This window comes from Scylla paramamosain, chromosome 40, assembly GCF_035594125.1.
Source record: "Scylla paramamosain isolate STU-SP2022 chromosome 40, ASM3559412v1, whole genome shotgun sequence".
In the NCBI taxonomy this organism is placed as follows: domain Eukaryota; kingdom Metazoa; phylum Arthropoda; class Malacostraca; order Decapoda; family Portunidae; genus Scylla; species Scylla paramamosain.
Genome location: NC_087190.1, coordinates 1,151,107 through 1,165,000, shown reverse-complemented (window position 1 = coordinate 1,165,000; position 13,894 = coordinate 1,151,107). Strand labels below are relative to the sequence as shown.

General features: G+C 38.8%; 1 protein-coding gene across 5 annotated transcripts in view; it reads left to right on the top strand.

Annotated features, from left to right (window-relative positions):
- LOC135092669 (neuronal membrane glycoprotein M6-a-like) overlaps positions 1-13,894 on the top strand; it is a 36,005-nt gene that overhangs the window by 19,681 nt on the left and 2,430 nt on the right. For 3 of the 5 annotated variants that reach the window (XM_063991273.1, XM_063991275.1, XM_063991274.1), the window contains 5 exons: positions 6,979-7,138; positions 9,203-9,217; positions 11,061-11,220; positions 11,736-11,877; positions 12,887-13,035. In XM_063991273.1, the coding sequence (XP_063847343.1) occupies positions 6,979-7,138; positions 9,203-9,217; positions 11,061-11,220; positions 11,736-11,877; positions 12,887-13,035 (626 nt within the window). The remainder of the gene's footprint in view (positions 1-6,978; positions 7,139-9,202; positions 9,218-11,060; positions 11,221-11,735; positions 11,878-12,886; positions 13,036-13,894) is intronic. The other 2 variants (XM_063991276.1, XM_063991277.1) reach the window with 1 other exon arrangement.

Below are 13,894 nucleotides of genomic sequence, written 5' to 3'. Positions count from 1 at the left end.
AGACGTGTTGTATTGTTGTACTTCAATAAGTGTTGCAGAAGACTCGAGAAGGCTTTACCAGTGTTGCAGTAAGCTGTGAGGTAGTCTTGCATAAGGCTGTGGGATGCAAGGAAGTGTTGCAGAAGACTGAGCCTTGGTATGTTGATCAGGTGTTGCAGAAGGCTGTGGGATGCTAGGAAGTGTTGCAGAAGGCCGTGTTATGTTGATTAGGTGTTGCAGAATGCTGTGGGATTGTTAATCAGTGTTGCAGAAAGCTATAGGATGCTGGTAAGTGTTACATGAAGCTGTAGGATGCTGGGAAGTGTGCAGGAAGGCTATGGGATGCTACAAACTATAGCAGGAGGCTGTGGGATGTCTAGTCAGTGTTGCAAAAGGCTGTAGGATGCTGGGACATGTTGCAGAAAGCTGTAGTATATTGATCAGCTGTTGCAGAAAGCTGTGGGAGGATTAGTCAGTGTCGCAAAAGACTTGAGGATGCTAGGAAGTGTTGCAGATGGCTGTGGGATGTTCAGTAATGGAGGTGTAGGAGAGTTGAATGCTCTGATACAGCAACTAGGACATAAGGGAAGCTGCAAGAAGTCATCAGGCCTACATGTTATTGATTGTGGCTCTGTTTTTATTCAAAGATCTTGAAAAGCAAAGGAAAAGATGAGAAAAGGGAAAAAAGTAAAAAATGTACAAAGGAATAATTGTTTTATTACTATTTGCATTGTTTTTTGTATGAAATTTTGAAATTATAGAAGGAAAATATGAGGAAGGGGAGAAAGTTAAAACTGCACAAAGAAATGACAGTTTTCTTTTATATTTGTTTTGTTATTTGTTGAAGATTAAGAAAATAGACAAATTTCACATCAGTATTTCCATTTTATCTTTATTAAATGAAAACAAAAAGTATCTCTCTCTCTCTCTCTCTCTCTCTCTCTCTCTCTCTCTCTCTCTCTCTCTCTCTCTCTCTCTCTCTCTCTCTCTCTCTCTCTCTCTCTCTCTCTCTCTCTCTCCTGAAATGACTCACACTCCCATCATTCAATTTAGACATTTCGCATGATTTTAAAATGAGGGAAATCAAAGCAATCACCTTAATATACTTTTTTTTTTTTCTTATAGCAGTGGTGGTGGTGGTGGTGATGGTAGTGGTGGTGGTGTTCAGATACATACTCAGTGTTGTTAGGTTTGGTTAAGTTATATTATATTGGCTGGATTAGGTTAAGCTATATTAGATTAAATTAGGTTCTGTTATGTTTGGTTTGGTTCAGAGTTATTTGTTTGCAATATGTAAGATTTGAACGCTATATTTCAAGTATGTCTGATGCAAGAGAGGGATTTGTAAAGAAAGACGTCCAATTTTATAATTTAGTGGCTAGTCTATTGTGGAGGTGTTTGGGATGCTTAGTGAGAAGATGGAGAGGTGAATGCTTAGTAGAGGAGATGAGGAGTTTTGAATGCTGTGTTTCAAGTATGGATGTAGCATTGGGAAGAAGGAGGGAAGGATTTGTGTGATAATTTACTGCAGTGATAAACCCATGGAAGTTTCCAGGATGAAGATGAAGAGTTAGATGCTTATTAGATGATATAAGGGGATTTTAATGATATTTTTCAAGTACAGGTGTAACAATGGGACTTACAAAAGAAAGTCTTGTGCCAATCCCCAAAGAGAAGTCAAAAAGATTATCCAAAATTATGAGGAAAAGTGTATTGAGACTTGTTACAATAATGAAGATGAAGGAGAGTTGAACACTGTGTTGCAAAGAATACTACAGACTTGCTTTGTGGAGATGGGAGTGAATGAAGGAAGAGATGTAGCAATATTGTTACTGAAAGGTCAGACTGTTGCAGAAGATTGTACAGTGGTCAGTGAGAAGATGGTGGAGAGTTGAATGCTGTGTTTAAGGCAGCCAGGCAGTTTCAGAAGGTTATAAGGTTTGATTAGTGGAAGAGATAAGAGGATTTGAATGCTTAGTGGAGAAGATAAGGTGATCTGAATGCTGTATCTCAAGTATAGAAACAACATTGGGATTCAGAAAAGACTTATCTGGGTAATTTCTTGCCTGTAGTAGAGGATTATAAGGTTTATTTATTGGAGGAGATAAGGAGATATGAATGGTTGGTGGAGAAGATAAGGTGATATGAATGCTTTATTTAAATTACTGATGCAACAATAGAAAGAGAGGCTTATCTAGTATGATGTTAGTGGCCGGTCCTGTTTCAGAAGGTTATAAGGTTAGCTTAGTGTTGGAGGTGAAGGAGAACTAAATGCTGCATTGGAAGAGATGTCACGAGATCATGTGTAATGCTACATTTTTACACTATAATGAAGGGATTGATACAGAAAAGAAAGCATTGCATCATAGTTATCACTTATATAATGAACCAAGGTGTTGCAGAAGGTAAAAGAATGCTAAATGAGGAGAGAGTGGAGAGGTGAACTGTGTATTGCAGGTGGTGTCATGAGATTGATGGTGAAAGGAGTTGTGTAATAGGCATTGTCATTTTATGGCAAGTCTGTCATTGAAGTTTACAGAATACTTAATGAGGCATGAAGGAGATTTGAATGCTTCATTGAACATCAGAACTTTACTGACTACACACATTTCCAAACATTTTACTGGCTAATTATTGTAAAATCTATTCTTTTCATCTTCTTTCTTGTAAGTGCTTATAAAGATTTTATACATTGCTTTTGAGTGTTAAGAATTATTGCATATTTCAGTGAAAAGGTTAATATCTACTCTACTTCTTTCATCCTTAATTAGGAGTGAACCAGTTTATTTACCTTTTCTGGATAGCACTTCAAATAACTCACTATTTTGGCCGGCAAGATAAAGAATGAAAGCATCTTGTATACATTCTCACATCCGAGACTTGTGTTGCTTTGCTGAGAGAATGACATAATGACAATGGTGGTGAGAGTTGCATTGCATTGTTAGCATTAAGTGTTGTGTGGGTGGAGGAAACACAATGATAAAGGCAGTTGGAGGGTGTGGTGGTGGTGGTGGTGGTGGTGGTGGTGGTGGTGGTGGTGACGATAATATTTCTGTCTATTATTTTTATGTAAGAAGGCATGAAAAAAGTGAAGTACAATTGAGAAAACTCTAAACTAGTATAAGCCTGAGTGAGGAAAATAAAAAGAGAGTGTGTGTGTGTGTGTGTGTGTGTGTGTGTGTGTGTGTGTGTGTGTGTGTGTGTGTGTGTGTCAGTTTTTTTTAGCTAAGAATTAGCACTTTTCTAGAATGTCAAAATAGTTCAATTCTCATTTTTTTCATTCATTTTTCGTACTAGGGTAGAAATTCCCAATACTGAGTGGAATAAAGAGAGGAAGGCCAAAAGAGAGCTGGAATTGCAGTCTGTCTGCCCATTCATTCATCCCATCTAAGTCTGTCTCTAAGGCAATGACATCCAAATCTGGCCTAATTAATCTACCTATCATTGACTGCATGAGGGAGGATGTAAGACAGAAAGGGACAGATAAAATATAAGCATAAATAGGGCCACATGGAGAAGGCTCATCCCAAACAATGACCTTATATAGAAACAAACTGAGAAGAATTAATTTTATGTAGCTTTGGCTTAGGACAACAAAAAGGTAGAAAATAATATTTATAATAATAATAGTAATACTAGTAATAATAATAGTAATAATAAAAGGGTGTACTGAAAATGCCAGTTCTGAAAGAGTTAAGCCAAAAAAGATTATCCAAAATTATTAGAAGTATATAGTGGTGATGGTAGTGGTAATAGTGTATTGGTGTTATGATAATAGAATACAATAGATAATAAAGGCCCACTGAAGATGCCACTTCCCAAATAGTAGAGTTAAAAGGATTACCCAAAATTAACAGAAGTATCAGCATGGTGGTGACGGTGGTAGTACTGCATTAAAGTTAAAATAATGATGAATGTAATAGACTAATTGAACCTATCTTTGTTTTTGGGAGATGATTAACAGATCTTTTTTCTTTATTTTCCTGAATTTTTGTCCCTGGCCTTAAAAAAACAGAGTAACAGAACGACAACTGAATGATATAACAGCAATGATGGTGGTGGTGGTGGTGGTGGTGGTGGCGGCGGCGGCGGTGGTGATGATGTGTGGAGAAAATAATGGATAGATAGATAGGTAGATAGACAGATAGATAGAGAAGCACAATGGGATGAGAGAGAGAGAGAGAGAGAGAGAGAGAGAGAGAGAGAGAGAGAGAGAGAGAGAGAGAGAGAGAGAGAGAGAGAGAGAGAGAGAGAGAGAGCTTATTTATCTCTCTAAAATGCTCCCAAATATACCCAGTTATTAAAGCTTCCCACACACACACACACACACACACACACACACACACACACACACACACACACACACACACACACACACACACACACACACACACACACACACACACACACACACACACACACACACACACACACACACACACACAGGAGTTTATTGATGTTAATGGAACTAATATCCCCACTGCTCTCTCTCTCTCTCTCTCTCTCTCTCTCTCTCTCTCTCTCTCTCTCTCTCTCTCTCTCTCTCTCTCTCTCTCTCTCTCTCTCTCTCTCTCTCATGCTAAGCTGTAAAAGGAAACTCTCTTATCTTTATTTATATTGTTTTAGGTAGTGGTGGTGGTGGTGGTGCTGGTAGGGTTAGTGAATGGTGTCACTGTTTTTCTTTCTTTTCTTTCTCTTTTTCTTAGATTTATAAAAAAAATTCTTGATGCAATTTTATACTTATTTTCCCTGTATTTTTTTGTATATTTTTAGATGTTTTTTTTCTTTTCCTTTTTTCCTGTTAGTGTTTTTTTTTTCATTTAGATGCAAACACTACTTGTCTATCACCACCACCACCACCACCACCACCACCACCACCACCACCACCATTGCCATCATCAGTCTACAATATAATTCAATGGGTATTTCCTTTTAAATCAGCCAGTCAGCCATCCTTCCCGTGTGTGTGTGTGTGTGTGTGTGTGTGTGTGTGTGTGTGTGTGTGTGTATGTGTGTTGCAGTATGCAGGATCTGAGCAACAATCCTGGTTCTGGTTCTCATTATTTATGAAGTCTTTCTCCTTCACTTAATTTACACTTCTGGCCTCTATATAGCTCCTCTTCTTGTCTCCTGCCTCTAAATAGTTCCTCTTCTTGTCTCCTGCCTCTACATACTTCCTCTTCTTGTCTCTCTGATGTCTTTCACTCTTTGCCTAAATGACCTCCTCTTCTCATCAATTCCAGGTATTTTGGATAATCCTTTTGGCTCTTTCCTTTAGGGACTTGTGCCTTATTGGGCATTTTTTCCTTTTTTTTTTTTTTTGTAGTTCTCGGCCAAAACTGCTCTTGTGTGGAAAAATCTTTGCTTTCACTCTTTGCCACTGTCACCTTCCCTAGTTTATTTTAGATATCTTTCACTGCTTGTCTCTGTCACCTGTTCTTCTAGTCCAATGTTCCTTAACCTGGGATGCTGAAATCAGTTACATAGGATCCTGGAAAAGGCTTTATATGTGGCAGTACAGTGTCTGTGTTCCTCAAAAGGGCTAGAGAAATATTGAAGGAATATTTTTTGATAACTGTGTACTTTTAATCAATGAAGTTTAACCTCTCTTTTAGCTGTTCTTATGTATTATAGAAGGATGAGGAAGAGCATTGAATCTGTTGCTTTTGCCCATAATACATTACTGGCATCTTCAATGTTTTATCTCTGGAGAATGAACAGAACAAAAGATTAAGCAGTACTCCACTTTACATTATCCTTGTAGTTAGCATTGCAAGTGTATTCTGTGCTGCACTACCTACACCTGACTACAAGGGGTACTGAGGTCAGAAAAGGTTAAGAAACACTGGTCTGGTCTGTCTCATATGTCTTTACTTCTACACTTTGTCTATATCACCACTTCTAATCTTTTCAAATGTTTTTACTTCCATTTCTTTACTGTATCATCTTTTTTGTCTGTTTCACATATTTTCACTCCTTGCCTCTGTGTGTGTGTGTGTGTGTGTGTGTGTGTGTGTGTGTGTGTGTGTGTGTGTGTGTGTGTGTGTGTGTGTGTGTGTGTGTGTGTGTGTGTGTGTGTGTGTGTGTGTCTGTTTCACATATTTTCACTCCTTGCCTCTGTGTGTGTGTGTGTGTGTGTGTGTGTGTGTGTGTGTGTGTGTGTGTGTGTGTGTGTGTGTGTGTGTGTGTGTGTGTGTGTGTGTGTGTGTAATTCATCCACATTCCCAGGGGAAAATCTCTCTCACACACATACACATGGGAAGGTTGCATAGGGAAAGGATGCCATGTGTGTGTGTGTGTGTGTGTGTATGTGTGTGTGGTGTAAGGGATGTGGGCTGATTGGACAAGGGTGCCGGCCACCACCACCACCACTGCCTGCACACCTGGCCGGACAGATAAATCACCCCTGGCTTGTGTGCTTTCCCTGCTCTTTCTCTCCTCCTGGCCCTCAGTGTTCTCTCTCTCTCTCTCTCTCTCTCTCTCTCTCTCTCTCTCTCTCTCTCTCTCTCTCTCTCTCTCTCTCTCTCTCTCTCTCTCTCTCTCTCTCTCTCTCTCTCTCTCTCTCTCTCTCTCTCTCTCTCTCTCTCTCTCTCTCTCTCTCTCTCTCTCTCTCTCTCTCTCTCTCTCTCTCTCTCTCTCTCTCTCTCTCTCTCTCTCTCTCTCTCTCTCTGGAATACAAAGGATTAAAAAAGGTCAGCCAAATACCTTCAGCTTGTATTCTTTCCCTGCTCTTTCTCTCTTCTCTTGGTCCTTACTTCTGTGCCTCATGAGGAGTGGATAAGGAATAGAAAGAGAAAAACACAGAATTACAAAGGACAGCCAAACATCAACAAACTTTTAGGCACTTTGGTAATTATTTCTAATTAGCTACAGGGTCGAGAGACAGGACAACACAACAAAAGGCTTATTCCCATTTCCTCTTAACTCCCATCTCCCCAAAATTCCAGCAGTGTATAAATCCAGCAACCAATGTATTCCTAACACCTCACCCTTCCACAGGTCGGAAATGTCGAGATTGCATGACGCGGGTGCCCTATGCCACGCTCATCGCCACCGTCATGTGCTGCGTGGGTGTGGGCGTTTTCTGTGGCACCATGTACAGGGGCACCACACTCACCCTGCGCTTGTTTGAGGAAGTGTTCAACCTGCAGATCAAGTGGTAGGTATGGTAGGTGGGCTGGTTGGGGAGGGAAAGGCTGAGAGAAGACGTATTGGGAAGTTAGGATAAGGAAGTGGGGGAGGAACATAGTAAGTGGATTGGGAACTGCCTTTTCAGTTGGGTTATTCATCCATTCAAGTGGTTTGTGGACTGGGAAGGGTGAGGGAAGGTGTGTTGGGAAGCTAGGAGTAAGGAAGTGAGGAAGGAATGTGGAGTGGAATAGTAAGCTGAGTTTTAGTCTTAATTTCTGATGGATACTAAATATTGGGAACTTTTGTGAGTGTTTTTGTGTGTGTGCTTATGCTGAGAGGATAGAAATGGTCTGAGTCACGTCTTGAAGGGTAAACGAGAACAGGTATTAGAGGAATAGGTAGAAAATTGTTGTTACTATTATTATTATTATTATTATTATTATTATTATTATTATTATTATTATTATTATATTTACTACTACTACTACTACTACTACTACTACTACTACTACTACTACTACAAGGTATATCCATTCACTACCACTACTACTTCTCTCATCACTACTACCACCACCACCATCACTACTACTGGGGCACCACTGATTAGGAGCTTCCCTGGTCCCAAAGTGTTGCCAGACCAGCCACTGTCAGGTAATACCAATCAGCCAGCAGCACTCACACCCTGCAATGACATCCCACTGAGTCTGTAAAGCAACACCACCCGCCTCACGCGTTAAGTAAATAAATACTAAATGTCAGTCTATACATATTAAATGTGAATTAAATCAGTGAGTTAAATGATTATGATAAAAGTCTAATATATTGCGCTTCACAATTTTGGAGTTTGTGTTTGTCATAATTATGCGTTCAAGGACTTTCCAGACCAAAGTTCTTGAGTGTTAGAAAAAGTCTGATAAAGCCAGATGTGATGTAACCTTTGGTGTGTTGATCTTCAGTGTTTTGGAATCTCTCTCTGTCAGGCTGAGCACTTTACAGACTAAAATTCTTGTATGTCGAAAAAAGTCTGATAAAGCCAGAAGTTACCTAAATTCCCAAAAAGCTTAAATTTATATAGACATTTCTGATGTTATTTTTTATATTCTTTAAAATATTAAAGCTTAAATTTTTGTATAGATACCATACATAATGAAAATATACAGGGTCACTAAATAAACTCTTATCACTGTGGCATTCTTGAAACTTTCAGCATCACTATCACACTAAATACTCTTGCAATATATCTTAGTCATATCCTTTCAGCTACTAAAACTTCTATATAGATCTACATAATAAAGACATACTGGGTTATTAGATAAACTTGATCACTGTGGCATTGTTCAACTTTCCAGCACCACTTATCACACTAACCACTCTTGTCATATTCCTTGGTCTTTTTTCATTTCTTAAAACTATTAGAATTATATAAACACACAGCAAATGACACTCACTATTACAAACATATAATTTAGATATAAAATTATGGCTTTTTTTTTTTTTCCCCAAGTGAGTTAGGTACAGAAAGACAGGGTAAATGTTAAGTCTGTGGAGTTAGACACATTGTATTGGTATTTACAAGTATATAATTCAGGTGTAAGATAATGTATAGTTTTATTTTTATAAATGTGTTGGATACAAAAATAAGGACTGATACTATGTTTATGAGTGAGTGTGTTAGTTGACCTAAGACAAGGTGGTGTTTACAAGTGTGTTAAATTTAAGACCAGATAATGGCATTCACAAGTACATGATTTAGATATATGATAGCTAGTTTTTACAAGTATGTGAGTGACAACTGTATTTACAAGTGTGTGGGTTAGATCCAAGACAAGATACTGGTATTTACAAGTATATGATTTTTATTTAAGGTGATAGCTGGTCTTTTATGAGGAAGGGTAATATGTATTTACAAGTGTATGATTTGGATATAAGATAGCTGTTTTTTTTTTTTTTTTTTTTTTTTACAAGTGAGTTAGGTAGAAAAAGAATGGCTGGCATTTACAAGTGTGTGGGTTAGATGTAAGGCGAGGGAGTGGTGTGAGGTGCTGTACGTAACATGACTACCTGTTTCCGGTTGATGGGGCTGATCCACCAGGGACCAGGAGTACAGGTAACCTTGCATGCTTGACTCTGGATGACCTTTTGTGACCCCTGACCCTGCTGCACACCCTCACTAACCTGTCTCATGTGTGTGTGTGTGTGTGTGTGTGTGTGTGTGTGTGTGTGAGAGAGAGAGAGAGAGAGAGAGAGAGAGAGAGAGAGAGAGAGAGAGAGAGAGAGAGAGAGAGAGAGAGAGACTATTGAAAGCTTGTCATGGTTAAATTTCTGCCTCTTGTATTCCAGGTGTGTGTGTGTGTGTGTGTGTGTGTGTGTGTGTGTGTGTGTTTGTGTGTGTGTGTAAGAAGTGTATGAATGAATAGAAGTGATGAACATCTTTAAATACTTGTTGTGATTGTGTTGCCTAATCATGCATTCTCCCTTTGCCCTGCATCTAGAATGGCCAGTCATAAGCAGTGACATAATCACATGAGAGAAGTAAGTGAACAGCTAAATCCATTGCTGAATGAAAATTTCCAATTAGTAAAGTGTGTCAATAATAAATGGTGTGGTGCAGTTGCATGCATGTAAACCCTCAACTTTCAAAATTATCCTTGATATTGCTACTGAAATAAAAATTCCCTTGCATTGACCTTTTGCTACTGAAATAAAAATTCCCTTGCATTGACCTTGACTGGAATGCTGCTCTGGATAGCCTGAGACATAAGTTTGATGGACACCTGCTGGAAGCAGTCATTGCATCTGTGTGTGTGTGTGTGTGTGTGTGTGTGTGTGTGTGTGTGTGTGTGTGTGTGTGTGTGTGTGTGTGTGTGTGTGTTAACAGAATAATAATATTCAGGATTTGAATCAGACATGTTTCCATCACCATACATATTTTCACACAGTTGGTCTTAAAATCATTGATGTTTCCTAAAGCCATTCCAGCTGGCAGTACTTACTTGTTTGAAAAACTCTACTTTTTTTTTTTAACATTGCTTCAACATCTGTCTTTTAATGATAGTGTGTGTAATTCAATGTCTTGCTGGACTCACGACTGCCAGCAATACCTTCCTGGTGAAAGTGTAGTGCAGTACTCATATGTCACCTTTGACACACCCAACACTTCAACACTCCATCCTCATGCCCAGGAACAATACACTACTCAGCAAAAACCTTACTGCCTCAGTGGGCATGAATCTCAGCCTGACCTGAGCAGCTGAAGAAATTACCATTGAGCTGAAGGGCAGTAGTGTGTGTGTGTGTGTGTGTGTGTGTGTGTGTGTGTGCAGAGAGAGAGAGAGAGAGAGAGAGAGAGAGAGAGAGAGAGAGAGAGAGAGAGAGAGAGAGAGAGAGAGAGAAAAATGCCTGTGCTGCTTTAATGCTGACAGGCTTTAATGCTAAATTATTGCATTATATACCAGTGTTCTTGATGTGTCTTGGGAATGGAAAGTCTCAGACGTCTGATGCCTGGGGTGAGTGCTTCCTTGCTGTTATCACTTGTGAATGTCAGGAGCTGGTGAGAGACAGACCAGCCTGTCATTACACTTAAAGTGTGATTTATAAATGTGTTATATTCCTTAAGAACCATTTGTAACTGAAAAATCATGACTCAAGATCAGTGGTTGATTGTTTTTAATGCATTTTCATTTTTTCCCTATTTTAAAAATTTTGTTCATAAATGCATTTGTAATTTAGAACAAAGGCAAAATTATGTAATTCTGTTTGAGTTACACAGTAAGAGTGGAAGAAAACAGTGTTAGGTGTTGCAGTTCATCACACAAACTTTCATTGATGAGCCTGGGTGAGGGAAGTCTTTACTCACTCACACTCTCTCAGGTGTATTACATCCCTTGCTGGCTGCTGTGCAAGCTGTGTGTGCTGTGTGGCATGTGTTTCATGGAGTGTGGGCATTGCAGGGTGGAGCCAGTGCAGCTGACCTTCATGGTGGTGGGCGCTGGCATGGGTGGCCTGGGCCTCATGATCCTCTTCGTGGGCTGCCTCTCCACTGGTGATACCCGCAACCGCGTCTACCGAACCTGGCGGGGCAGAGTGGGTGGCAGGATATCCTGTGCTATTGTGAGTTGTGTGCATGGCTGTGTTTATGTGATTGTGATGTGCAGGGTGATTGTGAGTTGTTCACCTACTGTGTTCATCTGGTTTTTAGTATATAGAACTAGTGTGAGTTGTGTTCATTGCTGTGTTTACCTGATTGTTGTGTGCAGGGCCTGTGCCTTGTTACCAATTGCATACAGTACACTTAAATTTAAAGAAAATATGGTAATCTGGCATATATAGGTGGGATTTAGAGCATGAATCAGTCAAGTTAAATACAAAAAGGAAAATATACAAGTGTTGTCCAGGCTCTGTATCTGTGTTGTCCATTTCTTCAGTGTTTATTTTGGTATAGATGATACAGAATAGTTCAGGCTGTACACTCCACGTGGGTCTTGGTGATCAAATTAAAGGGAGACATTAAACACAGCAGAATCAAGTACAGAATATTACCGAGCTTCTGACTGGGAGTTTACAGTGTGTGGCAAGGCAATGTGTGTGTAATGACGTGTGAGTAACGAGTGGCTTGGCTCCCACAGTTTATGGGTATCACTTACCTGCTGACCCTAGCCTGGCTGCTCATGTTTGCTGTCCTCATCATCGTCACCATCTTCTACACACTAGCTTGGTTCCAGTGCATCAATGTTCCCAACAATGAATGCATCGACTACAACCAGTTTAGTGAGTATCCATCCAGTACATTTAGTTTATATACTTGAATACTGTGTAATAATAATGATTGCATATTGCTTGAAGAGTATTCAAACTGTCACAAAGTGTTTTTTACTCCTGCATCGCTTTGACTCAGAGGACATATTGATTTGATACACACTTTAAAGATTCCAATTGTATTTATTAGTTCTCATAATTGAATGGAAGATTCATTGGATTCAAGAAAATTTTTCAAAGCAGTATTTAATTTAGACAAAGGTTCACTGGCAATTACTGTTTTTTACTGTTTTTTATTTTTTCATTTTTTATTTAATTTTTTTAGATGAGGTTTTATGATCTCAGGTACTTCTCTTATTTACAGTTATGTAGGGGGATTCCTAAAGTGAACACCAAAAGAATACCAATGCCTTTTTTCTCAAATAACATCTCCCATATTTCTTTGTCAAAATGATGAAGGATATTTTCTGTATTACTGTACATGTGTATGATATCTCTTGAATGTTTATATGAAAAGTAGTGTGTGTTCATATTTATAGTGTCTGTGGTGAGAGAGAGGAGAGACTTCATAAAGTGAGCCTAAGCCAGCATTTTAGGACAAATAGGGCAGTGTACTCTAAAAGTGACCAAATTTGGTAAAGTAAAGTGACAAGGAGGATATGTCTTGAGCCTTTATATGAGAGAGGCTGAGAGAGTGGGATATATATATAATATATATATATATATTATATATATATATATATATATATATATATATATATATATATATATATATATATATATATATATATATATATATATATATATATATATAATGACTGTGGTTTGTAAACATACTGTGGGTCTGTGGTGAGAGAGAGAGAGAGAGAGATAGAACCTTCATACTTTAGAGAGGAAAAGTATGTACTCCTATGTAGAGAATGAATGAAGTATGTAGAGAATGAATGAAGTACCAAGAGGATGATGGACAAGCACAAAGGTGTTGGAAAGTGTTTACAAAGACAATAACTTCCCACTGCAGGCTTCTTGTTCCCCCACGGCACCACTGAGGAGGAGAAGCGTGTGTGTTCCGGGGGAAAACGAAAGCTCTTCTGCAAGGATTACGTCAACAATGCAGAGATCATGTTTATCTTGGCCACAGTGTCTGCCTTCTTGGTCATCCTTTCCCTGGTGAGTGAAATTTCCTTGTTCAAGTATATTTGCATATTAGCACAGCATAGTAGAGTAATATAATATGAAGATTGTTTTGTCTGCTTTATGTAGTAAAATATAAAGAATTGTGCAAATTTTAAAAAATCATGCTTTCTACAGTTCATCTCCCCCATAACCTCCTCTTTCAGGTCATACAAGCAATGCTGCTTTTCCTTCTCTAATCTTTGAATGATGTCATTCTTCACAAACTTTCTCTCATACTTGCTAAAAGGCTGCTTAAAAATTAAACAGTTAGTACAGTAACAGTGTGCAATATCTCACTCAGCCTCTCCAGTGTAGGGTGAGAAAGGCGAGGACTTAGTTGTGGTCTTGCAAATCTTCACCAGCTGGTCTTCATATCCTTTGCCTCCACCATCACCTCACCTGCTGCTAATACTCTATCCTCTCTACCTTTTTTTTTTTTTTTTAGATCTGCCCAACAATCTCTTCTTTCTCTTTGGATTCCAGGATATTGTTAAGCATGGCACCTTTCTGTTTCCCACCTCATGACACCCTTGCCATCTTAGTGGATTTTATGTAGATTCATCTGTAATAAATATTTTGAGTTAATCACACATGTTTTGTTCTTTTATTATAATGCAGAACTAATGAAAAATATTTTCATATGTTGAGAATAAGATAATTTGGGCTTAATACAGAACTGGGAAATCACAGACCTCTTTTGGTACATGACTTGCAGAGATTTGTACTGTGTATTGATCAGAGAGTGAGGGTTAACTTGGGTGTCAGGAGGTAGCAGGATCTTCTAAATACATGGCTGGCTTTGCTTTGCCTCTTAAAGAGGTTATGGTTGGTGTCCACTAATGTGTCCATCACC